The sequence below is a fragment of the Monodelphis domestica genome, chromosome 7 (genome assembly GCF_027887165.1).
Source record: "Monodelphis domestica isolate mMonDom1 chromosome 7, mMonDom1.pri, whole genome shotgun sequence".
NCBI lineage: Eukaryota > Metazoa > Chordata > Mammalia > Didelphimorphia > Didelphidae > Monodelphis > Monodelphis domestica.
The window spans coordinates 26,299,082-26,326,301 of record NC_077233.1 but is presented as its reverse complement, the minus strand read 5'-3'; the positions used below and the strand labels follow the sequence as shown (position 1 = coordinate 26,326,301).

At 43.2% G+C, this 27,220-nt stretch overlaps 1 protein-coding gene across 2 annotated transcripts in view; it reads left to right on the top strand.

Moving 5' to 3' along the window:
• Positions 1-382: 382 nt before the first annotated feature.
• PRICKLE2 (prickle planar cell polarity protein 2) overlaps positions 383-27,220 on the top strand; it is a 369,208-nt gene continuing 342,370 nt past the window's right edge. For both annotated transcript variants that reach the window (XR_008913354.1, XM_001371584.4), the window contains exons 1-2: positions 383-758; positions 1,663-1,748. Coding sequence is in view for 1 of the 2 variants with exons in the window: in XM_001371584.4 (XP_001371621.2) it covers positions 717-758; positions 1,663-1,748 (128 nt within the window). In the remaining variant the exon portion in view is untranslated. The remainder of the gene's footprint in view (positions 759-1,662; positions 1,749-27,220) is intronic.

Genomic DNA, 27,220 nt, shown 5'->3' with positions numbered 1-27,220 from the left:
GCCAAGCTTCTCCAAGGAGCCATCCACGGGCACAAACTTCGGCCGGCCATGTGACGAGGCAGGAACTAGGCGAGAGAGGGGAGATGGGGACAAGAAGGGCGGAGGGGAGGGGAGGAGAGGAGAGTGCTTGAGGAGGGGTCTGGGAATTCCCAGAGGGGAGAGGCAGGGAGGAGTGAACCCGGCCAGGTCCCGGGAGGTTTGAACTCAGGCCAAGAGCGAGGCGAGTGAGCACAGGGGAAAGTGACCGAGGGCGGGGAGCAGCCCTGAGCTGGAGAGGGGGAAACCCAGGAAAAGGAGGGAGCGGGAGGGGGATGCCGGGAGAGGGAGGGACCAGGGAGAGCTGCGCGGGGGAGAGGGAGGGCAGGCGGGCGGGCAGGAAGGAGGGAGGGAGCAGGAGAGAGGGAGAGCGAGCCGGGCTGGGCAGAGCAGAGCTACGGGCTGAGTGCGGAGAGCGCCAGCCAGCGAGGCAGCGAGCGAGCTACTAGGCAAGGGAGCGCAGCGCGGCACGGCGCGGCGCCTAGGGGAGCGGACCGGAGCGCGGCGCCGAGGCTCGGTGCTCCCGGGCGGCGCGAGACTCCTTCTTCGGACCCAGGCAGCCGGGAGCTGGTCTCGTCCAGTCCCAGGGACCAAGCGGCAGCAACAGCAGCAGCAGAAGCGGCGGCGGCGGCGGCGGCGGCCCCGGGGGAGCCTCGGCCGCGGAAGGAAGGCGCCCTGCCATGTTCAGCCGGAGCTCCCGGAAAAGGCTCTCCAGCAGATCTGTGAGTAGCTGCTGGTCCCTTCCCGACCCGGCTCGGACCCGGAGCCGGGCCCTCCTCATACTTCACCCCCTCTCCCCCGGGCGAACACCTGTGCCCCCAGGTGAGAGCCCCTCGGTGTGGGGGCGGGGCGGAGGCATGAAGCCTTCCCAGAGCCCGAGGGGTTAATAATCCCTCCACCCCCTGCAGCCCAAGCCGGGGCGGAACTCCTGGGTCCGGGACTGACCAGTGTCTGGGGGAGGTGTAGACACCGCTGTCACTGGCTGATCTTGCCCAGCGCTGACCCCATGGCAGAGGCTACCTCAGATGCCCCATCCTTAGAGAGAACCCACTATAGCCCACCCACCTCCCTTTGGTTTCGTTAGTAAACAGCATCCAGGGACTCAGGGAGTGGGACCCTCTATTGGGAATCTTGGCTCTCCACACCACCGCCCTCCACTAAGGTGGCCAAGGGGGTGCTGGGGAATCCCTTTCCCTAGATTCTGCAAGGCGAGGCTAAGGTCTTGCTTTTGTTTCTTAGAAACGCTTGTCTAAGGTGTACAGGGAGACAAAGCTGCAGGCTTGGCCCTTTATTAGCCTGCTTGCTCCGAAAGCCTCCCCACCGCCCCAGGTGGTGGCCCTGGCTTTTACCAGGAAGGAAGCCTCCCTCTAAACCATCGGTCACACCCCAAGTTTTTCTTGAAGGAACTCTCCATCCATTTGCCTTGGCAGGAATGACAATCCCAAGGGGACCGAAGAGTTTGGCTTTCTCCAAAGCCCGGTCACCCAATCCAGAAGCCTTTATGAAGTCCCTACTATGTGCCAAGCACTGACAAGGCGCTGGCTTATCCAGCGACCAGGGATGCTAAGTGTCTAAAGGAAGGCTGTCTGTTTTCTGGGTCTGATTTGGGGTTTGTTTGTTTTGAAGTTGTCTGGACTGGGTGAGCCCGAAAGAGGACAGCCTTGCAATGCCTGCGGTGACCAGTGCCCTGGGTTTGCTCTGCATAAATGGAGGTAGGAAGCAGCTGAATGTTATTTCCCACCAGGGAAAATTGACACCCTGAAAAAAAAATCACACCCTTGAGTTACATGGAAAGAATGTAAAGGCTGTTACTTTAAGAGTGGAAATACATCTGTTACAAATATCAAAGGTGGCTAGACACAAGAGGATGCATTGGAACCCCGCTAAGGCAGAATTTACCTTGCTTGATGCAAGGGCTTCCCACTCCTCTCTTCCTCCCTGTGTCTTTTGGCCATTTTGCACGCCTTTCCATCTTTACAGAATTTTGTTTTGAAGCCTAGTTTGGCTTTCCAAAGTGCTCCAGTGCAGAATGTCTGCTCTCCACTGGAATAGCTGGAGAGTTTTCCTATTGTGTTTTTCATTTCAGCCTCTGACGGTTTTGTTCTGACCACAAATCCACCACTGCCTGTGTTGTGTAAAGAATCTTCGGTAGCCAGATGTTTCTTATTAGTGTGCCTTTAACGCTGACTTTCACAGGGAGGCCAGGCTTGGAGCTGTGTTGCTATGCAGTGGGGCCGAGTGAGCCTTTCTGCTGTCCTGTCAGGGCCCAGAGCATCTGGAGACAGAGAGAGAGACACTCACAGCAGTTGTGGGAAGTTGGGCTGGGGGGCAGGGGGGAACAAACTTTCAACTCCTACTTCTATCATCTCAACTGAAAAGCTGAGTTCTCCCTTGAGTCCTTCCTGATGAAATGAATCAGCTGGCATTTCCTCCTTAGTTAGGACCATTCCCCCCATCTTCCCATCTTTCTCCCTCCCCTCCCCAATAGTCTTTATTGAAGAGACTCTTTCCCAGGACTTATCCTTGGAAAAGTACTGTTCTGGTCCTTAATATTTCCTTCTAGTTCTGACCTCATGGTGAGTGTGTGTGTGCGTGTGTGTTTCCCCTCATGTCATCTCATTCAGGTCCCCAGCTGACATGTGTACCATGGACACATTTATATGGTGACTCCTGACTGTCTCAGAAACTAAGTGCTTTTGTTCCTCGTTCAGATGAGTCTGGCAGCTCTCATGCCTTTGTTTCCTGGGACTGAGCATAACCTGAACAGCTCTGAAGCACTTAACTTCTGTCTAGGAGAAACAAGGCTGGGAGACCTTATAAATATGTAATTGATAGGCATAGCCATCCATCAGTGTTGGACAGGAATTAGCGAGACCCATCATAAAGAGCCACGGACTGGGCTGGCTTTGTGTCCCTCACACAAAAGCAGACCCATGCTAGTAAGGTGGGGAGACCCTATTTGGGAAATAAAAATAGACACTCCAGCCAGTTTTGTTATTCACCTTCCAAACAAGAGAACTCCTGTTGCCTCCATTTCCCTTCTTCAAGCCCTGACCTTTTTCTTTAAGGAAGGGTGGGGGAAAGCTATCAGGCTCACTTTTCTTTACCCTAGCAGGCAAGCTTTCCTATCTTCCTTAGGGATTGGGAGTAGGCGAGAACATAGTTTTTTACAAAAAGTTACTGGACATGAGGTGCTTAGAGATCCAGTCTGATTCTGGTCTCTTAACTCAGCTGTTTGGGAAGGTGTTTTGAAGCAGGGAGAGAGAGGAGTGTTCCATTTTCAGTCCACACTGTTGTGTGCTTACTTTTCAAATGAAACCATTCTCTCCTCCTGTTGGGTTTTCATTGGCAAGGGAACTCCCCATCTGTGACCCCTACCCCACTCTCCCTAATCCCCCAACCTCCTTTAATTTAGGGATAGATGCACCAGCTATGTTCAGGTATTTCTACCTATACCTGCAAAGGAGATCCTCCTCCAACTGCCTCTGGAAATGCTTTCATGGGATATTTTGGGCTGTAAGGGGCAAAAATTTTCCCTGTAGGATCTGAAGAATCATAGGATCAAGGCCCCCTGGCAGGGACCTCAGAGGCCAACTAGCCTTCTTTCTGGCCTTTCACCTAGGATTGAAAATAATTGGCTGATCACGTCACTCTGCCTGTGCTGCTTCCAGACAGATGCATGTGAGAGAGACACGCTTGTGTCAATAACAGGGTTGAGAGCTGGCCCCACACATAGGCATATCGTGTCTATTCACTAGAAGCAGGGCCAGTGGGAAGACTCTCTTGTATCTCCAGTTCTCTCCTCCAAAGTACAATCCCTCCTTTAGGTTACGGCACAGAAGGTCTTGGACGAAACAGAAATCTATTTGGGGGCTGGGGGTGCCACAAATATGTTCATGCTTCTAATATGAGAATTATTTGTGTTGATGGATTAAGAGTTGGTTTACTAGAACAGCTGACAGAGAAGAGGGCTGGGATGCAGGTCTGGAAGGGTATTTGATGAGGGCATGAGGGTCGGAAGTTAGAGAGAAAGAAAGGTCTAAAGCAGAGCTATCAAACATGTGCCCACTGGCTACATGAGGCCCCCCGCTCTCCTGAGTGCTGCCTGAACTGCACAAAAATGGAACTGGGAAATAGCTAACAAAATAAAGAAAAATATATGAAAATGGAGAGAACCTGAAACTAAGAAACAACAGGAAACAGTCACCAAGGGGCTGTGGGGATCCTCATGTGGGAATCAGCGAGTGGCCCCTACTTCTTTTTGAACTGGAGAGGGCAAGGGAAGATGGCTAGCCACAGCCAGGACTAGTTTGAGAGTATTGGGCAGCTGGATGGCACCAGAGTGCCAGACCTGAAGTCAGGAAGATGTAGGTTCAAATCTGGACTCGACACTGGCTGTGTTACCCTAGATATGTCACTTAATCTTCTCTGAAAAGGGATAATAATTGTACTTATCTCCCAGGGTTGCCACGAGAATCAAAAGAGATAATATTTGTTAAGCATTTAGCACAATGCCTGGCATATAGTAAGTGCTATGTAGATGTTAGCTATCATAATGATAAGACATTGAAAGCAAACCCCAGGTATGTCACCATTTTATCTGAGACCTGCTTTGAAAAATGATACCTTCAGACACTCTACTAGTCATATGAACCTGGGCAAATCACTTAACTTCTGTTTGCCTCAGTTTCTTTACCTGTAAATTAGGGGTAATGAAAGGACCTATCTTCAGGGTTGTTGTCAGGGTTGCTAAAATGAGATAAAAATTGTCAAGTGCTTAGAGCAGTGCCAGGATTTTAGTAAGCACTAGATAAATGTCAGCATGGCATAGAATTGAGGCAGCCAGGTGGTGCAGTGGATAGAGTGCCAGGTTTAAAGTCAGGAAGACTCATCTTCTTGAATTCAAGTTTGGTTGCATACACTAGCTTTATGACCCTGGACAAGTCACTTCACTCTGTTTGCCTCAGTTTCCTCATCTATAAAATTAGCTGGAGAAAGAAAAGGCAAACCACTCCAGTATCTTTTCTAAGAAAACCCCAAACCGGGTCACGAGGAGTCAGACACAATGAAAGACAACTGAACGGTGCAAAAACAAAGCATAGTGTTGTCTATTGACAGTTTCGGCATGCTATGTGGAGAATTATAATTGAGGAACGAGAACCTTGGACTCCTAATGACCTTTTTGCCCTGTGCTATCAGAGAAAGAGAGCTGTCCAGGCATCGCCATAGAGAGCATTTGAGAATCCCATCCTGTTCCTTCTGTGTGCCATCTAGTAGACTCTAGACCCAAAGTGGCCATCCCATCCTCTTATGGAGGCTTTCCTAAAAGACCTCCATTTATCTGACAAGGCTCCATTCCTATCTGCTTAGAAGGAAGCGCAGCATTAAACAGGCAGCAAGGGAATTTTCATCAAGGTAGATTAAGACATCATTGTGGATTACATCCAGGATGAAATCATTTATAATTAAATATGTACTTAATGTACCTTGGTGTAGACTCAGCCTGAGACACAAGTGCTGGCGGCTTTGCCCGCTTGCCTAAATTTGGTTTAAGGAACATGTCACCATCCTTCCTTGCTGTGAAAATATCCAGGGAACTTTTGCAAGCAGCTTTCTGGAGCATTCTAGAGAAGATCACAGATAGGAAGGATGTCCCAGCCACCTGGGTATCGGAGGGAAGAAGCTCTATGTAAATGAAGGCACACGGGCCATATTTTTCAGTGGTAAGGCTGAAACCAAAGGGGAACCTAAAGATTCAAAATGGTAGGCAAGATGTGTGCATCCCTCGATACCTTGACTGTCAGTTTGCTGATGAATGCACATTTCACGTGGGTCTCACAAGCTGATATTTTAGAATATTTCACCAATTTTTTTAATCACACAAAGCTGAAGGAATGCAATTGCTGCTGGCAGCTTCATAGGGAAGTTATAATTATGCAGAGATGTTTGTTTGCCCCTTAATTGCATTTGCAGGCAGGGGAGTTGGGCTGTGTTTCAGTCTCTGCCCAAGCTCTGTGTGTGTGTGTGTGTGTGTGTGTGTGTGTGTGTTTGTGTGTTTTTCGGGTCAGCCAAGATTTCCACAGTGCTGACTGACTCAAAAGGCATCTTTCCTGAGTCTCCCTAGCAATTGTGAGGATTGATGGCTGGGATTGTAAACTGGGCAAGGCTGCCTCTGTCTCCTTGAGTCGACTGCAGCTTGGCTAAGAAATGGATTCCCACCGATTAGTTTGATTTGGGAATGAAGTCGCTCATTGTCAGGCAGCCAATGTGCCCCGGAGAAGGAGAAACAGGGAGACGTGTAAGCTGGTCAAAGTGGAAATTGATTTATGTCAGGGATCCCAGAGTTTCTAGAAAGCTATTTAGTAGCAAAGTAAGTTTCTGGGGTTTACTCAGTTCAAGATAATTTGCATAGGAGTAAACAGGCGCAGCACTCATTTCACTTCCCTCTTGGGTCCTGACTTACTCTCCCTCCCTGTTTGCCCTCCTTCTCTACTTCCTTTTACATGGATACATGCATTTGAGATGAGATTCTGGAAATCTTGATTTTTATAACTTTGAGCTAGTCAGGCTCCTTAGGCTAGACTTTCCATGTCTGTAAAATGGTGAGCAGTTAGAATTCCTTTCCAGTTCTAAATCTATAATCTATGTGTCAGAGGCAGTATTCGAACCCAGGTCTACCTCTCTTCAAGGCAGGCCCTCTCACCACCACACCATATACTCATAATAAAAATCGGTGGACTTCTAAATTTATCAGACTTCTCAATAAGATTGCTATTTTTTAAAACCCTTACCTTCTATCTAGGAATCAATACTGTGTATCAGTTCTAAGGCAGAAGAGTGAATGGTATAAGTGACTTGCCCAGGGTCACACAGCTAGGAAGTGTCTGAGGCCAGATTTGAACCTAGAACCTCCTGTCTCTAGGCCTGACTCCCACTCCACTGAACCACCCAGCTGCCCCTAATAAAGACTAAATTAAAAAATAAAAAAAAATATTTTGACATGTAGCATATCTTGGTTAGCCCTTGTTAAAATAAGACCTGGTTTAAAGGTATCATTTATAAAATTGCTACCGTGATCTCAACTTTCAAATGAATGAGAATCTTAAAAAGAATAATGAGAGAGAAGCACTGATTGATGAATTTTCTTGGAATTTCATAGAAAATCAATCCTATCTGTACCCGCTTTGTATCTGTCTCAGAAAAGATGGTGGTAGAATTAGTCGCAGGAGAATCCCATGGAAACTCAAACCTTAGAGACCATTTCTAAAGTCTAATCCCTTCATCTCGCCCATGAAGAGTCCCAGACTTACAAGTTAAGTGACTCACCCGAGATTATGCAACCAAAAGTCCTATGTGTATAGGTGTGAAGGTTTGGCAGAGTGCTTTATGACCACCGTCTCTCTTGATCGTTCTGGGAGATAGGCTCTCCCTACTGATCTCATTATCCCCACTTAACCAACCAGGCAACCAAGGATGTAGAGGTGAACTGTCTTGCTCAGGCCCACATAGGTGGTGGGAAAGCCAAGACTTAGAGCCAGATGTCTCTAGAACCCAAGCCCAGCCCTTCTTCTACCCCACCATGCAGTATAGATAAGATTGTTCCCTGGTGCAAATAAGAGAAAGTCCGGGCAAGTATGAAAAATATCTTACTGATTAATTAAAAATTACCATCCCCATCAGAGGAAGAAACCCTTTGTAACACTTTGAAATAGCGGGAAGCCATGCTTCATCTTGGGTCCTTGGGAAGTGGTCAGTCATTGCGTTGAGAGAAGAGTTCTTGTTGTTCAATCATTTCAGTTGTGCCTGACCTTTTGTGATCCCATTTGAGGCTTTCTTGGCAAAGACAAAGGAGCTGCCTGCCATTTCTTTCTCTAGCTCACTTTATAGTTGAAGAAACCGAGGCAAACAAGGTCAAGCAACTTGCCCAGGCTCATATATCTAGTAAGTGTTTGAGTCCAGATTTGAACTTAGGAACAGTGGCAAAGATGAGACTTCCTGACTCCAGGCACTGCACTCTATCCACTGCACAATCTAGTTGTACCCCCTTCCCCCTGAAACTATGTTTGCTTTGATCGCCACATAAGCTGAAGTAATATGAGAAAAGACTGGAAAGTAGGAATACCATCAGGTTGAAGAAGGCTTTAAATGGCAGGCAGAAGAGTTGGAACAGTGGGCGATAAGGAGCCATTGCAGATTTTTTTTTGAGGGGGAAGGCAGTAATGTTAGTTTTAAATGCAAGAGAAGGATTAATCTTGCAAATAGATGGATTGGAAAAGAGAGAGAGAGCAAGAGTGGGAAGGACTAGTGGAGGAGATCATCAAGATGGTAATGAGATTTTATACTCTGATACTGCCAAAGAAAATGGAGAGAAAGAAGGCACAGATTGTGAGAGATGCTGCAGAGGTGAAACCATCAGATCTGGTGTCCCAGGAGAATGTCAACTTATTGGCTGGGACTGTTAAATTTTTTTTTGGTTCAATTTTTTAGAATCCTAATTCTGTCTTCAACTGCTTGAGCAAATCATCCAAACTCTCTCTATCTGTCTTGACATCATAAAATAGCCTTGGGTTGGGTAGACTAGAAGAGAGCCCCTCGGGTCCTTTCCAGCTCTTCATAATTGATATAATCCAACCCCATCTATAATCCAGGCCATTGTGAATTCCTATACAAAATTGGGATCTAGAGATTTTCCAAGATTCCCAATCCTCAGAGGAGCACTTTTAAAAATTCTCCCAGGGTCCTAGAGTTAAAATGAAATTTCTGAGCCTGCTTCATACGCTTTCTTCTGAAGGAAGCTCTTCCTGATTGATGTGGTTCTACAAATATATGATTTGTATATTCCTGCTTGAATACATGTTATTTTCTCACCCCCACCCCTATCCCCAGACAAAATATAGACTTGAGGGCAGGGACCATTTTTCTATTCCTTTTTGTATCCTCAGAACCCAGCACAGTGCCAGGCTCCAACTAATGCTTATAGAATTGATTTGCATTTTGGAGATCTCATTCCACTTTTTCATTTTACAGATGGGGAAACTGAGGCCCAGAGAGTAGAAACAACTTGTTCTTGAGCTAGAAAAAACAGTGGCATAACCAGGACAAAGGTCTCTGGACCCTTGGTGACAAGCTCTTTTCTTATATCATTTAATAAGGCTAGAGAGTGTATTTGTCTATTTTTCGAAATTGTTGCCATGAGGGTTGGAGACATAAAGGGTCTCTAGTCATCCCTTTTTTTGTTTATTGGAAATTTCTTTTGCCTTGAGGATCCCATCCCCTGAAGACTCTGGTTAATTAAGATGTTAAGATGGGGGGTGCGGGCACCCTGGGATGAAGCTGTCAGAGGCAGAGAGGAATGACCTCCCCAGTTGACCTGAAAGAAGGGAAGCTAACAGCGTGCTCCACAATGCCCAGCCCCTCCAGCAACAAGGTGCTCACAGAGGGTCCTTATACAATTTTAAGACAGGAAGGTACCATTTAGTGCTTGGCTCCAGCCCTCTTGGCCCTCCTGGTCCCAAAACAAGCACATTCTTCCCCAAGTGCAGCAAAGAGCCCATTCTTTTCCTGACAACTGGGGTCTGTGTTGTGCCCAGGGCTAGCTGTGAATAAAATGTAAAAAACGACCCCGATGCTAGTCAGTTTGGGGGTTGAGAGTGGGGGAAGGAAAGGGGTCTTAAAAACGAAAATCATATTAAAAAAACAGTTGGGGCAATGAAAGGTGGGTATTGTGTAAGGAAATGAACTCTAGGACAATGACATTTCCAACTCCATAGGCGGCTTCTGGCTGGTTTCTAATCAGATCTGAGTTACATTAAAGGGTGCAGCCATTCAGCTTGTTAACAAGCTATGGTATTAAACAAAGCCGTCAGGGGAGTTGGGTGAATGAATGGCTATTAGGAGGGTCTTTTTCCGAGAGGAAAAGGACCACAGAGCCGGTGGTCTCAGGGAGGGAGTTTCCATCGGATTCCTAAGGCAGGTTTTGGTCCGATTCCATAAACCCGCAAGTTGGGAAAGGTACACCGGGAAAGAAAAAGGAGCAGGAATCCTGGCCCAGACACATAGGGCTTGCACCTTGGCATTTCCGCAATGGCAACACGAAATGATCTTGGTTGTCATGTGGAAGATGGATGGGAGCCCTTGTGGATTTTTAAAGATGCCTAATGAGGACACTACTGGATTCTTCTGTATGGTAAACCATTTACCGATGCAGAGCCTGTTTTCACAACTCTTAAAAACGGGCCTCATTATGATGGTATATAATCCAGCGTGGACCAACAAAGGTAGAAAATTGAGGAATTAGGTCTTTGGGGGGGTCTTAGTGAAAGAAGAATGCAGGTGTTGTCTTTTTTGGAAACTAGGAGGAAATTACTTTGAAAATATCAAAGGCATCTTCAAAGTCAAACATAGTTATACAGGATTGCAGAATTTGAGGTGGAAGGGAACGCAATGGCCATTTAAGTCTAGGGACTTTCTCTTTTTTTTAATCCTTACCTTCCACCTTAGAATCAGTACTGAGTATTGGTTCCAAGGCAGAAGAGTGGTAAAGGATAGGCATTAGGGGTTAAGTGACTTGCCCAGGATCACACAATTAGGAAGCGTCTGAGGTCAGATTTGAACCCAGGATCTCCTGTTTCTAGGTCTGACTCTCAATCCACTGAAGCACCCAGTTGCCCCCTTAGGACTCTTAAAAAAAAGTTTATAAGTCAATAACATTTTTTAAGAAGGGAGAAACCCACCAAACTCTCCTGGAGGCCCATTCCAAATTGGGATACTTTTGTTAGGAAGATTTTCCTGATCTCGAGTCTACATTGGCCTCATTGAAACTTCCACTCATTGCTTCTGCTTCTATCCTCTGGAGCCAAATGGAATGAACCTAATCCCTTTTCCACATGGAATTCCTCCAGATTTCTGAAGACGCATCTCTCACGTAGCCTTAGAGTCCTCTCTTCTCCAGTTGCTTCAGCCGATGCTCTTAGAATTCTTTGATTCTTTCTACTTGGTTCTAAGCTGCAGTTCCTGACGCATAGTCAGGACTGAATAAATGCTGCTTGATTGATGGTTAACTTTCCGGGAATGTATTGGATTGTACCAATGAGCCTATAAGTTTTTATCAAATTTGACCCTAACCAGCCACTTATCAGCTATGTGACCCTGGCCAAGTCACTTAGCTTGTTTGCCTCATTTTCTTCCTCTGTAAAAAACTGATGATAATTGTGATTGAGAGGATTATAATAATAATTGCAGGGTTGTTGTGAGGCTCTTCATAATCCTTTATGCTCTGTATAAATGCTAGCTATTATGATATGTATGTAAACATTTTGTGTGTGTAAAAATAGATGAAAAATAAGTACAGAGCAATTCTCTGCCAAAATAAACATTGAAATATGCCTCTATGTACCTATGTATCGATATGTATATTACATGTCTAAACATACACATATTGGACACACATACAGGTATTAATATGTATATGGCATATATTTTTGGTTTTTTATATGTATATATTTTAATATAAATTCATATATAATTTGTTTTTATATAAATGCAGTATATTCATTTTTATAGATTTTATATCTTAAATTATAGTTATTATTTTATTTTTATATATTTTGTTTGTTCCATTGAAGGAGGCAGCTAGGTGGCACCATAGTGCAGAGAGAGCCAGGCTTAGGGTTGGGAAGTCGAACATCACTTAAGATTTGTTTGCCTCGGTTTCCGAATCTGTAAAATGGGGATGATAATAGCACCTACTTCCTAGGGTTGTGCTTTGACCTCCGAGGATAAATTAAATAATCATTGTAAAGTGCTTAGTATAGTACCTGGCACATAGCATATATGTGCACATACACACACGTGCACATATGCATGTATGTTATGTATATGTATGTGCTAGCTATTATTATTTCCAGGCTTTATGAAGTAAAAATCTTGAGAAGATGAAAACAGGGAAATCTTTTTCTTCTTTGGCCTGGAAATACTCGAAGTCATGTAAGAGATATCGTAAGTGTGTGTAGTTGAATTATGGGAATCCTACCAACTCCTGCCTTTTTACATTGGCCAGGGCATGGGGCTATTTTTAAATTTATTTATCCAGACTATTTATTTATTTTTAATGAAAAAGCCCTGGCCACTTTGCCCTTTCTAAGCAGGATTATTTCTAAGTACTTATTTCTAAGTGGATTATTTGCACAGCCACAAGAATGTGGAAGGCATTACGTTTGGGGGAACATTTGCAAAGAACACACTTGTGACTTGATTGTTCCAAGAACAGCCAAATGTCTGGATTTGTTATCTTGGAAGGGGCTAGAAAAGGGAGCCAGGATATAAGCTCCGAGTGCAAGGGCTTCAGGGGTGGAATTTGCTGCCACTCCTGGGTCAATTAAGCTGTCTGAATCCGTTGACCTCTGGGTCTCCCGGTAAGGTCCATCTATCTTCTTCTGACACTTTTTGGAGCATGGAGTGGCAACTTGTCTGCAATCAGTGTATAGCAAGCCATTCATTATTAAGAAAGTTTGGCTCTTGAGCCTTTTATTGGCTCTTTAGCGGATGCCTGGGGTCATGTAATTCATTTATTTTTAAAAATGAAAATAAAAGGAAATTCAGAAATAATCCTAGAGATTAATTCCACAAAAACTCTCTTATTCAGTCTCTGCTTCCCATATTGTCTAGCTGAATAGGGTTGGAAGGGACCTCAGAGGCCAATTAGTCCAACGTATAACTGAACAAGACTCTCTTCTGTGTCATCGTTCAGAGAAGGACATCCAGCCTTTGCTTGACCTTCAAGAGAGGAGAACCTACTGCCCCCGAAGGCAGCCCATTCTATTTTGATTGCTCTAATTGGTAGGAAGTTTTTCCTGACATGAACCTAAATTTTACTCTTTGTAACTCCTCCCCGTGGCTCCTTTTTCTGCCCTCTGGGACCACGCAGAACAAGGCTAATTTGTCTCCATGTGACAGCCCTTCAAATACTTCGAGACAGCCCTCTTTCAATTGATCTTTGTACGCTTTGAATGGAAGGCCCTTTGCCACTGGGCTGCCCCTCGCTGTTGATATTCTGGCTTCTCGGCGCCCTTCCCAAAACATGGCTTCCACAACGGAAGACGGTCCATTGCAGACTAGAGTGAATGGTACCATCCATTCCCTAATACCGGACAATGGGCAACTAGAAGCAGAAATGGGCATTTTATATGTGTGCGGATAGTCATGCATGCATGTGTGTAGACAAGGGCAGAAACATAACTCCACATGTATGTTGATATGTTCACACAACCATACACACGTGTGTGCATATCTACAGTGTACAGACTTGTGAATGGAATGTTCATTGTGGAAACTCTTCCTTGAATATAGACTGGCCATCTGAGGGCAATTTATGGTTTTAGAGAGTAGCCTTCCCTCCCTGCCTCCCCCTGAGAGATTAGGTGACATGCCTGTCATATTCACACACAGTAAATATGTGTCAAAGGGAGGGTGTAAACCCAGGACGTTCTGACTCCATGCCCTAGGCCCATTATACTACTCTGCCTCATTTATGAATGGTGTACACACATGTAGTACCTAGGTACAGGCATATATTTTTATTTTATTAAATAAGTGAATTACATGACCCCACGCGTTGGCTAAAATGCCAACAAAAATAGAGGGGACTCTGCTGAGAGTAGATCAGGGGTATAGAGGTGTACATATACAAATACATGCATACACATGTGTGTGTGTATATATATTATAATATGTAGAATTTATATAGCACTTTAAGGTTTTCAAACATCACATTATCCGCACAACCCCAGGTGTTTTTATTGTCCACATTTTACCAGTTTGGAAACTGAGGCAAATAGCCATTAAGTGACTTGTGTAGGATCACATGACTAGGATGTGTTTTAGCTCAGGTCTTTATGACAGCAAGTCCAGTGTAGTAACAACAGAGTCACCCAGCTGCCTAAAATATAGATCCACCACTTCTATAATGGTCAGTCTTGCTAATCCATACTCTCCTGTCTTGTCAACTCTACCCTGGAAAGATCTCTTACACTATGTGACTTTTTATATCAATCAACCCACTTTTCTGAATGGCCGCCATATATGAGGTCTGATGCCGAGTGCCATGGAGGATATAGAGAAACACCACCTGTGATCCTCGTCCTCTCAGAACTTCTATTCTAACTGGGAAGTAATAGAGACTCAGCTTGAGATTTCATTGGCATAGGGAACTCCCAGAGGAGGAAACACACCCTATCATGCAGGTTGGCACCTGCTTTGCAATTGGGTCACACGTGGTGGAGGTGCAGCTTGGAGCTAAAGTCTTCCTGGTTCCTCTCACTGGTGGGGAGACGAGACACATGGTTTGGTGTCCTGAAATATGCCTTGCCCATGTTCAGTCATAAATCTGTTACACGGGATCCAGCTAATGCTCTGTAAGCCCTCCTTGGGGTCTCTTATTTTATGGCTACTAATGGCAAAGAGGTTGTCTTTCTTTTGTCCTCTGGGTAAACTCTAATTTTGAGCCTTGGAGACCAGGATCATCCATGTTTCTCGGACACGTATCATCAGAAAAGTAGTGGTATTATCAAAAAGATGCACTTCTGGTTTCATGGGGAATCTTCTATTCTAAATGCGAACCAGCCTTCCCTCTTCTTCCCAGTCAGTTCTGGCTCCCCTTCATTGAGCGCCAGCAGATGTTTATACCAAATCCCCAGATCTCTGGGCCAACCATCCAACTGCTTCTCAGGGTCTTCAGTGTTTGATTTCCCTGTTTGGACTGTTAGACTAAACTCCTTTGAGTTGCGACAATTCATGGAGTGGTAAATAGTTAACTAAGAATACATAACAACACTGTGAGAGGTAATTACAGAATTAGAGCCGGAAAGACCTGAACAAAGCAACTTGCAGCGAAGGGGATAAGACTGAACCAGAGGGATTGGGGAACCAGCTCTGTAGTGTGACCCAGGAGGAAACTAAGGGCTTAGACAGGGGAAGGGACTTGTCCAAGGTGGCCTCGGTAGGATTCACCAGCTGAGGCGCGGAGTTGTAAAAGGAGAGATGGAGGACAAGCTAAAAAACATAGGGGACTTTGCTGAGAATAGAGTAGGGAATACGAAGGGCACTTGTGAGGTGGTCAGAGGTGGAGGGAATGGACCCTAGGGAGGAGTAGGGAGAGATAAGGCTTTAGGGGGAGGGAGGGAAGGCAAACAGCTCGCATCCAAAGGGGAAGAGACTCCTTCATGGGTATTTAGAGGATCAGTGGGATGGAAGGCAGATAACAGTGGCATGTGGGCTGTACAAACTTGTAGAGTATTCCAGTCCCAGAGTTCAAAGTGGAATGTGGAATGTTGGTGTTCCAGATTGTATCTGCTCTAGCTCTCCCCCATCTGGCTCATTATTGCCGTCTTTGAACAGGGAGGAGAGCTGATAAGAAATCTCCTTCCCAGGTGAGTTGTACAGGCACAAAGTGTTGGGAATTTAGAGAAGGGAGAGATCTTTGTGGCCTTGCACATTGCCTTATGGAGTTCTTTTAGTGCCTTCTCCTTCCCATGAGTGTGAAGATTCAGAGTTTACCAGCTGAGTAAAAGAAAGGGTGAGGATTCTACACCTCTTTGGAAATAAACATCTGGAAAAAAAATCAGTAAGTGTTTGCCACAATGTGCAGGCTCCTAAGTGGTAGACCTGGAATCAGAAATAGACTGATTTTCCTGAGTTCAAATCCAGCCTCTGATACTTATTAGTTGTGTGACCCTGGGTAAATCACTCAACTTTGGTTGCCTCAGTTTCCTCCTCTGTAAAATGAGATGGAGAAGGAAATGGCAAACCATTCCAGGATCTTTGCCAAGAAAATCCAAAATGGGGTCATGATGAATCTGATATGACTGAAAAATGACTGAGCAATAAAATGTGGGGGCACTGTGCTAGGCAGAATTTTCCAAGCCCTTGCTAGTGTAGAAAATAGAGAAGGCTGTAGTTCTCTGAATTCTGCCTGGCACATAGTAGGTGCTTAACAATGCATATCAATTGATTAACAAAAATGTCAGCATCGATGAGGCTAGTTTTGTGAGCAGGTTAAATAACTATGAGAAAACCTCTTTGGGTGTGGGTAGTTTGTGCCTTTCTTGAAGATTCCCAAAAGCATCAGAGAGGGGGCAGCTGGGTGGCTCAGTGGATTAAGAGCCAGGCCTAGAGACAGGAGGTCCTAGGTTCAAATCTGACCTCAAACACTTCCTAGCTGTGTGACCCTGGGCAAGTCACTTGACCTCCATTGCCCTTACCATTCTTCTGCTTTGGAACCAATACACAGTACTGATTCTAAGATGGAAGATAAGGGTGTGTATATATATATATATATATATATGTATACACATATATATATATATATATATATATATATATAGAGAGAGAGAGAGAGAGAGAGAGAGAGAGAGAGAGAGAGATATTCCCCCAACAGCATTAGAATATAGACTTAGTGTAAGGCTTCCAGGAGTCAGGAGAAAGATTTGAATGACTTCTTAAGACTCTCTTTCTTCTCTAGGATTTGGAGCTGGGCTTGTCTGGTATGAACTTAAGGGCAACATGTAGACCTCTTCCACGTATTTGAATCAAACTGTAGTCCTAGATAAATCTCTGTGCCTCAGTTTTCTCATCTGGTAGAGTGAAGGGGTTGGACTTGATGGCTTCTAACAGCCTTTCCAGATCTATGTTTATAACCCTTTTGTTATTGTTGTTGAGTTCTTTAAGTCATATCTGACTCTTTGGGACCCTACTTGGGGCTTTCTTGGTAGATACTGAAGTGGTTTACCATTTCTTTCTGTGGCTTATTTTATATAATTTATTTTTTAAAACTCTCACCTTGCATCTTAGAATCAATACTACATATTGGTTTCAAGGCAGAAGAGCAGTAAGGGCTAGGCAATGGGGGCTCAGTGACTTGCCCAGGGTCACACAGCTAGGAAGTGTATGAGATCAAATTTGAACCTAGGACCTCCCGTTTCTATGTCTGGCTCTCAATCCACTGAGATACCCAGCTACCTCGTTGTGGCTCATTTTAAAGATGTGGAAACTGAGGCAAGCAAGATTAAGTGACTTACCCAGGATCACACAGCTAGAAGTATCTGAGGCCAGATTTGAACTCATGGAGAAGAGTCTTCCTGATTCCAGGCCTGGTGATCTCTGCACTGCAGTATCCAGCTGCCCCCGATAAATCTCCAAATATAGTGTCATGCCACCTTCACTGTTCCTTGCATTTCCACCATTCTTTTGGCTTGTCATTGCCTGTTAGTGACAGTGGTAGTAGAGTAGTGGTAGAAGAAGAGTCTAAACTTTGAGACTCTGGGCAAGTCACTTCAGCTCTTAATTCTGTCATCTAGAAAATGAGAAAATGGAACTAAATGGACTCCTGAGGCCTTTAACAGATCTATGATTCTGGGATTTAAGCCTTTACCAGTAACTAATATTTCAGCATATTAATAATAGCTCACATTCTGATGGAATTTTATAGTTTACAGCTAGTGCAGCTCAACAAACTTGTCAGGTAAATGATCTAAGTAATGCTCCCATTTTACAGAAGAAGAAACTGAGGCTTATAGAAGTCAAGAGGTTTGTCTATTATCAAAAAGCTCATGAACTGTGATAGGACTTAAGAGTTGGATGGGACTACAGAAGGCATCTGTTCATGATCCCATTTTACAGGTAAGATAACAAAGACCTAGAGAGTTGAGCTGATTTGAGTGACTCCAAAACCAGGGCCTTTTCCACTGTTTTCTCTTGATCTAAAGTCTGGTGCTCTTTCCAGAATACTGTGCAGTCCTTATGCATCACTTTATTTAGGTCAATCCAATAGAGAGAGAAAGATGGAGAGAGAGAGAATATACATATGCAGATGAATCTTGAAAGGATGTAAAAAGCCTTCTGTTCTGTTTTGTTCAGTCAGCCTCCCCCAGGGTTCCTTCTTTCTCAAACCCCTCATTAAAACCTGAAGACTGGCCTTTACATTTAAGGGGCTCTCTTGGAAGAAGAGGTGTTCTTGGGTTTCCATACAAAGGATAGGTAGAATTCTGATCCACCCTGTTCTTAGGCTGGGAGAAAGACTGAACTTGAAACCAGGGCTTATCTGGAGTTATTCGAGCCTGTGGTTTTGGTCAGGTCCAATTATATGTGATCAGAATTGATCTTACATACAATGACCCTGCTTCTCCTGCTTTCTCTCAGCCCCCTTTCCCTGGAACTGAAGAGCAGCAAGGCATGTAGGGATTGACCGTTGGCTTTTGGTCAGAGGACATGGGTTCAGGTGCTAACTTTGCCACTCACGATCTCCATGACCTCAGAGAAGTTAGTTTTCACTTCCATGTGGAAGTTTCCTCAGCTGTAAAATGAGCTGCAGAAGGAAATGGCCAACCGCACCAGTGTCTCTGCCAAGAAAACCCCAAATAGGGTCATGAAGAGTCGGACACGATTGAATGACTGAAGAACAACAAACACCAGCACTGCACTGTGCAGCCAAAGCTATGCCCCGGGACTCTTACAGCTTGGGCAGGGGACCGTGTGGCCATAGACCAGAGGAAAGTGATCCTAGATGTGGCTTGAATGGGAGAATGGGTGATCACCACCATTCCCCCCTTTGGGACTTGGGAGAGAAAGCAGACTCTAAGAGAGGGGCTCCATGGCACCCTGGAGCTAGTAGCCCTGGGACCCCAGTGGTATGGCTCTAGCGAAGGCTCCCAAAGTTAAAGTATGAGGACAGTAGTTGCTGTGGGGAAGAAGCCTTCAAGCCTCCTATCCTCCCCCTTTTCCTTCTTCTCCCCATCTCCTTTCCTCCCAGTGTTTTGTTCTAAATCTTGACACCCTATGGCAAAGCCCATTCTCCCTAAGATCTCTGCAACTCTGAACTAAACCTACCATCCTTATTTATTCCTCTTAATTATTTTCTTTGTGAATCTGCAGGGCAATTTCTCTCTTTAGGAATAATCTGAGACATTTTGGAAACATAAGTATTCCACACTCATTCCTCTATTTGAAAAGCACATGCTCTGTAGCCAATCCCATTTGGGCCTGCTTATGTTAGGCTTAATGGGTGTGGAATGAGGGAATATGATTAATCCCTTTGATAGCACATATCATTTTACTACCAGCCCACACAGAGTGAGTTTGGCCACGTTAAACCCACGGACAACTTTTCCTGATTGCTACCGGAGCAGAAGCAGGCTCCAGGGGAGAGAAACTTTATCTCCTTTGTGTGAATGTAAAACTATAATTGCCTTATTAACCTTTTGATGGAGAAACCACCATTCACAGAATCATGTTTCTGGCAAGGCTATGACGTATAAGCCTTGTTTGTGGAGGAGGGTTCTGTGGGCTAGTTTTGGGGGTGGAATTGTCCTTCCAGTACATATTCCAAGGCCTTAGGTTGTATAAGACACCCTGGTTTGGTCACTAGCTAGTTGTGTGAGCCTAGACTAGTTTATTTCAGTTTTCTTAGTCTTTAAAATGAGAGATTGACTTTGATGGGAAGCTGGGTGGCCCATTGGATAGAATGTTGGTGTTAAGTCTAAGAATCAAGAAGATCTGAGCTCAAATCACATACTGGTTGTGTGACCCTGGGCAAGTCACTTAACCTCTGTTAGCTTCAGTTCCTTCATCTGTAAAATGGGAATAATAATAATAACTAATATTTATGTAGTATTTACTAGCTGCCAAGTACTGGCAAAGTATTTTAAAATAAATAATAACTGTAATAATAGTAATTGCTAACATTTATATTATGCTCACTATGTGCCAGATTCTATGCTAAGCATTTTGCAATTATTGTTTATTTGATTCTCACAACAATCCCCATTTTACAGATAAGGAAGCTGAGGGAAACAGATTAAATGACTTGCCCAGTGTTGTCTAGGATAGTGAGTATCTGAGTTTGGATTTGAACTCAGGCCTCCCCGACTCCAGGCTCAGCATTGTTCTCTCCTCAGATGAGATCTTATGGGATCTCGGGTCTGGGATCATAGTTTTACAACTAGAAGGGTCTTTGAGGTCATTTGATTTTTACAGATGAGAAAATGGACACAGAGAGGAAGTGACTTGCCTCAAATCACTTAGTTATAAGTGGCAGACTTGAGATTTGAACCCACATTCTCTGACTCTTCATTCAGATCCATTTTTCATTTCTATGTACTTTACTAGTGGAAAGAGAATGGATTTTTCAGGCAAACTTGAGGGAGAGAAACCCAGGGCCTTTAAAAATGTCATGTACAAATCTGGTGGAATTGCTTGTCAGCTCTGGAAGGGGGAAGAGAAAGAAAATGAATCATGGAAACATGGAAAAATATTTAAAAGTTAAAATTAATTTTAAAAAAATTAATTGAATTTTAAAAAAGAATGAATGTATTTTAAGAAAAAACAATAATTTTATTAGATTTTGTACAGGTAATAGAGCAAAACCAAATTATAAGATGGAAATATGGCGACCACACAAACATAGAGGACCCATAGTTTAGGAAGCAGATTGGGTTAGAGAAGTCTTTTTCCGTTCTTCCATAATCATCAATTTGTATCTAATTATTTACTATCTCTGGCCTAACTTGGTGGATGTTATCTAGGTATGATGCTAACTCGATGGAAATATTCTAAAACGAGATGTCATCCTGGACACCCAGAGGGAAGGAGGTGCTCTCAAATGGAGCTCTACTACATAAAGAACAGCTCAACAGTATTGCCATTGTGTGGGAGCTTGTGGGTCTGATGTGATCGAAAGAAAACTGGATGGGGAAGTCAAGGGAGCAGTTCTGGGCCTGGTCTTTGCCAACAGCTAGCTATATGAACTTGAAACCTGTTTTCTTGCCTGTAAAATTATAGGTTGGACTGGATTAGGGAGACTTCACCTGGGGTAGGTGAGCTTGTTTTAAAAAATATTGTGATAATTGTATTTCACTAGAATTGGCTTCCTTGGTAATCCTATGAATTTTATTATTTTCTGCATTTAAAAATGATTCTGAGGAGTCACTAGACTTCATGAGCCTGCCGATGGGGTCCAGGACACAAAGAAGAACCCCTGGATTAGATGATGGGTTAAGGTCCCTTCCTGTATCCTTCTAGGAAATGAGCTATGGATGTTGAAAAAGGAAAAGGCAACCCATTCCTTGTTTCCACAGAGTTAGCAAAAGCTCTGCAAAGGCACTAGAATTTGGTTGTCTTTGAAAGAAAGCTGAGGGGGGAGGAGGGTGTTGGCTGACCCTTCGGGAAAAGGAGCTCTCAGGCATAGGGTGTATCACCTGTACCAGCCTAGTGTATGGGTGGGGAATTGAATAAAGAGAATGAAAAAGAAGTGAGAGCCAAGGTTTGGCTGTTGCCCCAAGATGAGAGTGGAGAAGCAGGGGAGCTCCTGCAATCTGCATCCTCTACTCCACTGAGGGGTTGGACCAGCACTCCTGGTGAATAGAAGTGGCAATGGTGGATCCTTTCCAAAGTCTGCTTAGGGAGCCAGGTTTTAAATAATTACTTGATGTTGATTTATTTACTTATATCACATTCATTCACACAATAATAATAATGAAAATTTTATTTATTTATATGATAAAAGGATTTTGTAATGATCAGGCCTTAGTAATACTTACAGAACACATTAAAATATCACTCATTACAAGAGGGACTTTTGGCTGGGCCGTGAGCACTGTCAAAGAGGGACAGCACTAATGTGGTCCGATTCTAGGTTATTGAGTCCCTTCTACAGATTTAAGGACATTTGAGATCATCTAGTCCAAGGATTCTTCATTATTTTTGGGGTGTCCCATACCCCTTTGGCTGTCTGGGGAAGTCTAAACCCCCTCTCAGAAGAAGATTTTAAATAGTTGAAAGAAATGATAAATATCAGGTAGAGATTAGATTAAGTGAAGAAATAATTTTCTTTCTACCCCCGAAATCTGTCAATCAATCTGCCTCCCCCAATTAAGAACACCCCTGATGGATAATTTGAAAGACTTAGTTCCTCTCAGCAATACAACAATCCAGGACAATTCTGAGGGACTAATACATGCTATCCATCTCCAGAGAAAGAACTGTTGGAGTCAGAATGCAGAGCACTTCAGTTTATTTGGGTTTTTATTTGGGGATTTGAGTTTTATATGAACATTCTCTTACAAAAATGAGCAATGTGGAAATATGTTTTGTGTAATAAAACATGTAAAACTCAGATTAAATTGCTTACCAGTTCCGGGAAGGGAGGGAGGAAGGGAGAGAGATCATTTGCATCATATAAGTTCAGAAAACTTATGTAGAAATTAATTGTTATTCCATGTAGTTGGCAAAATAAAATACCTTTACATAAAAAATACCTGATCCAGTCCATCTCCCTTCACCCCACAGGAGAAGTAACTAGTCTCAGAGTGGTTGTGATTTGCCCAAAAGTCACACAGCAAGGGGCAGAGCTAATAAATCTAGATGTTTGAATTCAAAGAGTACTTTTTCCAGCGTGCCTTGCTGGCCTCTGTTTTCCAAGTTTGATTCCACAATTCCTCCTGGTAGAATTGTTTCCCCATGAGCATTTTCCAACAGCCAGCAAAGGAGGTGTTTCCTATGCCGTTGCTAAATAGAGAGGCCAAGGGCTGGCTGAGATCTTAATCCTCATCTCTTAATTAAGCAACATTTCTGTGGATGGCTGGACGTACAAATGGAAAGTTGGTGTCAGAATTATTTCTCATCCGTCTCTGAGGATTTAAAATCTGGGTGTTAACATTGCATGCATGAGTACCCATTGGGCTGTCTAGAGCTACAGATGGCCTTGAACCTTGGAAGTATTATTAAGAGCCAAAATAAATAAATGAAAGGAAGGCAGTCTTAAAGTTTCGGCTCTCTGAATGATGCAGCCAGAGAGCTCCTTGTGGCCCCCAACTACTTGTTGTTCTGGACAGGTAGCTGTAGGTTCTCCTATCCATTACCAAGAGGATGCACTGGGTGATGAAAAGTCAGCATCCTATGAAAGAATCTGGCACTCTGGCTTATAGCAATTAACAGCTGGGTGGAGAAGAAAACTCCACTGGAAGGCTGATCACCCGGAACAATCCTTCATTTCTGTTCTGACAATGTGGTCTTCCTGCCATTGTTCTTTAAGGAAGAAGGGAAAGGAGACTGATGACTGAAAGATCTGGGGTTTGGGGTTTTGTTTTCAAGGAAGTTCTAAACCTCGTCAAGATCCAGGGTTTGGAGTTGTTTAATTTCCCTCCAATCCCCCCAATAACTGCCTTCATTTTCAAGTCAGACTTTTCAGAGAGAAACAGCTGCCTTTCAGGGCGCTGACAGTTTTATTTGGGTAGTGAAGTGCTCCTAGTACCTTGAGACAGGGCCAAAATGAAAATCCACAGGAAGTAAGTCATTATTTCTCAAGAGTCCATCAACTCCTTGTCTAGCCATCTGTCCATTCATGCCCTTCACTCTCGATCACATTACACCTACGCCTGCCCTTTTCTCTCTTCTCTCTAACATGGTTGCTTAACACTTCTAGTTCCCACCCTTGAGTTAAAATTTAGTAAAGGTGAGTGCGAAAAACCAAGCCATCAGGGATCTAGCCAATGTACCTCTGCTGGACTCCAGTGTCTCATGGTGTGTGGGTTGGGAAGCAATGTAGAAACTGATACACATATAGATACGCGTCTTGTATCTTCACCTTACTGTTACTTCTGTATCCTAGCATGCGACACTTTTTTATGAATAACATCTCTAAATGTTACCATGCATATATCAGGAACAAAAAATGCCAAACTTTCATGTTATCAGGGAGATCCTAGACTAAACTGTGCGGCAAGCTAGCCATATGGGTAAATGATGCCAGGGGGGTCTAATTCTAAAAGGCTTCAGTTTAAAGGGGGTCTCCCCTTCTAGGACTTCAATGTGAAGAATCACAACTTAGGGTTCTAGGCATTGACTTCACTGATGTCTTAGTATGAATTAGTTTATGGGATTATTTCTCATTTATATCTGAAAGTCATTTTGAGGAGGTAGAAGTGAGATAAAGGTCCAAGGCATGGAACACTTCCCTTAAAGCCAGGCTTATGTGGATGGCCTAGGATAGCATGGAGGCACTGGGCACCTATGGGACCTGGATGAGTATGCTGCAAGATGAGATAGGAGGACACTGTGGAGAAATTGTTACCTCAATTGGCCGTGAATGGTTGGTGCTAGAAATCAGTGTGCTGGACTTTCAGAAATTATGAAATATAAGGGGCAACAGTGAGTGGATGGAGAGACAGTTCTGGAGATGAGAGGTCCTGAGTTCAAGTCTGACCTCAGACACTTCCTAGCTGTGTAATCCTGGGCAAGTCACTTAACCCTCATTGCCTAGCTTTTACCAGTCTTCTGCCTTGGAACCAATACACAGAATTGAGTCTAGGATGGAAAGGAAGGCAAGGGAAGGGAAGGGAAGAAAGAAAGGAAGGGAGGAAAAAAGAAAGGAAGAAAGGAAGGAAGAAAGAAAGAAAGAAAGAAAGAAAGAAAGAAAGAAAGAAAGAAAGAAAGAAAGAAAGAAAGAAAGAAAGAAAGAAAGAAAGAAAGAAAGAAAGAAAGAAAGAAAGAAAGAAAGAAAGAAAGAAAGAAAGAAAGAAAGAAAGAAAGAAAGAAAGAAAGAAAGAAAGAAAGAAAATTGTGGAGTATTTTGGAAACTTTTTCATAGTCCGAGAGACTCCACTTCTATCATCCTAATGAAATTTTAAACTGTAGGTGGTTTCCCTCCCAGTTCTTGTGATGAAATACATAGGTTTAGTTTTCCCTTGTAGAAAAAGATGGCTCAAAAAAGAGAATGTCTGTTTTTGTTGTTTTGTTTTTTTTTTTATATGTAGACTCTGCTCCCTGAGAGTAAGGGCAAAGGCATCTCTAACCTGGCCTCAAAAAACAGGGCCTTGCACACATTAGGTGCTTATTGAATATATATTGAAGAAAAGTAATGCTTTCCCCAAGACACAACATTATCATCTCCGTGGCCTATAGCCTTCCAGGTATTATAAATCTGGATCTCCCTTACTAAAGGGAAGGGTTGGGGGAACACCTGCTCCTTCATTTAAAAATAAGAGTCCAGAGCTCTCAAGAAAGCCAAGTTGTTATAGGAGAGAGAACTCAAGATGAGGTTCTAGGATCTACTTCTATTCCAATTAATATGGAGAATAAAGGGGTAAGAGAATGTGTGCTAAGGTCCAAAGTTACAATAATTTCTCTACCATTCTCTCACTTTGCACCCCATAGAGAGGAACATCCTGTACATATCTTCCCATAAAACTAGCACTCTTTGCATAGGATTCTCAGGTACTTGAGCACTATCCTTCAGGTACATAATGAATTAATTAGGTTTTATCCAGCAGGCTGGGAACCTGAGGATCACTGAAGGAAGACTGTCTTCCAAGTTCTAAATAATGTGCAGACATTCTGAATACAATCCAACGTATACGGTGAGAACTACCTGGACTTGTGATCAAGAAAATCCTAATTACTTAAATTAGGCTTAAAGTTTACTAGCTATAGACAGATGTAAGGAAAACTTCCTGATAGCTAGGGTTGTACAGATGTAGAAAAGACTACTTCCGGACACTAATGGGCTTCCCCTTATTAGAAATATTTGGCCAACAACTGAATGATCATTTACATTCCAGGAGAATATCAGCTCATTGAGGTGGACTGTTTTTATTTTTTAAACCTTTACCTTCTGTCTTAGAATTGATACTAAGTATTTGTTCCAAGGCAGAAGAGTGATAGGGGGCAGGCAATTGGGATTAAGTGACTTGCCCAGGGTTACACAGCTAGGAAGTGTCTGAGGTCTGATTTGAACCTGGGACCTCCCATCTCTGGACCTGACTCCCCACTAAGCCACCCAGCTGCCCCTGTTTTAACTTAAAAAAGAAAAAGAAACCTTATATGCCAGATACCTAGCATACCTAGTCCAATGCTTTGTGTTTAATAATTCTTTGCTAAATTGAATTAAATTAAATTATTGAGTTTATATAGGGGACATTTCTATTCAAGTATGAATTGGACTAGGTGGCTTTTGAGAGTCTTTCCAACTCAGATTCTGTGATTCTAATAAGAGACAGAATTAACCTTATAAGTGCAATAATAATAGTAGCTAACATTTATATAGTATGTTAAGATTTACAAAGCACTTTATCATAATAATAATAATAACTAGCATTCTTATAGTGCTAACTATGTACCAGATACTGTGCTAAGCACTTTACTATTATCTCATTTGATCCTTACAATGAGTTGGGAATGTAGGTGCTATTATCCCCATTTTACAGATGAGGAAATTGGGGCAAACAGATTAAGACTTACCCAAAGATCACCCAGTTAGTTAAATGTTTGAGGTCACATTTGAACTGATATTTTCCTGACTCCAGATCTGGCTCCCTATCCACTGGACCACCTTGATGTGAGGAATACCCAGTGGTGAAGGTGTGTTTAGATAGCAGTTTGGTGGGAAAAGATCTGGGAGTTTTCAGTGACCCACAAGCTCATTATGAGTCAGTAGTGTGATACAGAGGAGGAAAAAAGGCAATTGCAATATCAATTGCTAATTAAGAATTATAACTGATTAAATTGTGAAGCTCTTTGGAAGGTGTGGGTTGGGAGGGTGTCTGTGTAGCTTATTCTTAGTTTTGCCTGATAGAGAGCAAAAACAACTCAGACACTTAAAAAATGATAGTGCTAGTCAAACATTCTGTCATCTCAGACCCATGCATTATGGGAAGCATTTTCCCATTGGACCTAGGTGTGGATGCATAGAAATGCAGGATCCATATTGAGTTAACTTTTAATTATGTCCTGCCATTACAATTGCTGATTGTGGAAAGTGGTTGCCACATTTTTGTTCTGTGAAGATGGTCTTTTTTTTTTTAACATATATTCACACCTGTCTTTGCTTCTTGGAATAAAAATGGATTTCAGGCTCTGACTTTAACACCATTAAATCTTGAAAGAGGAAAAAAAGAATAGACTTGCCATAATGATCAAATTTAGAATATTATGGAAAGAGAGTCTATGACAACTGAGATATTCACATAAAATATATTGGTCTAAAAATAAAGGTTCCATGATCATTACTTTTTTTAAAATTTTAATAAATCAGGTATTATTTTCAAATAGAGTTTTCACTTCCTAACATAACCAAACAAGAATGTAAAAGACCATGACATTTTTTTAAAGACAGAATGTGGAAATCTAGCCTTATCTTTTA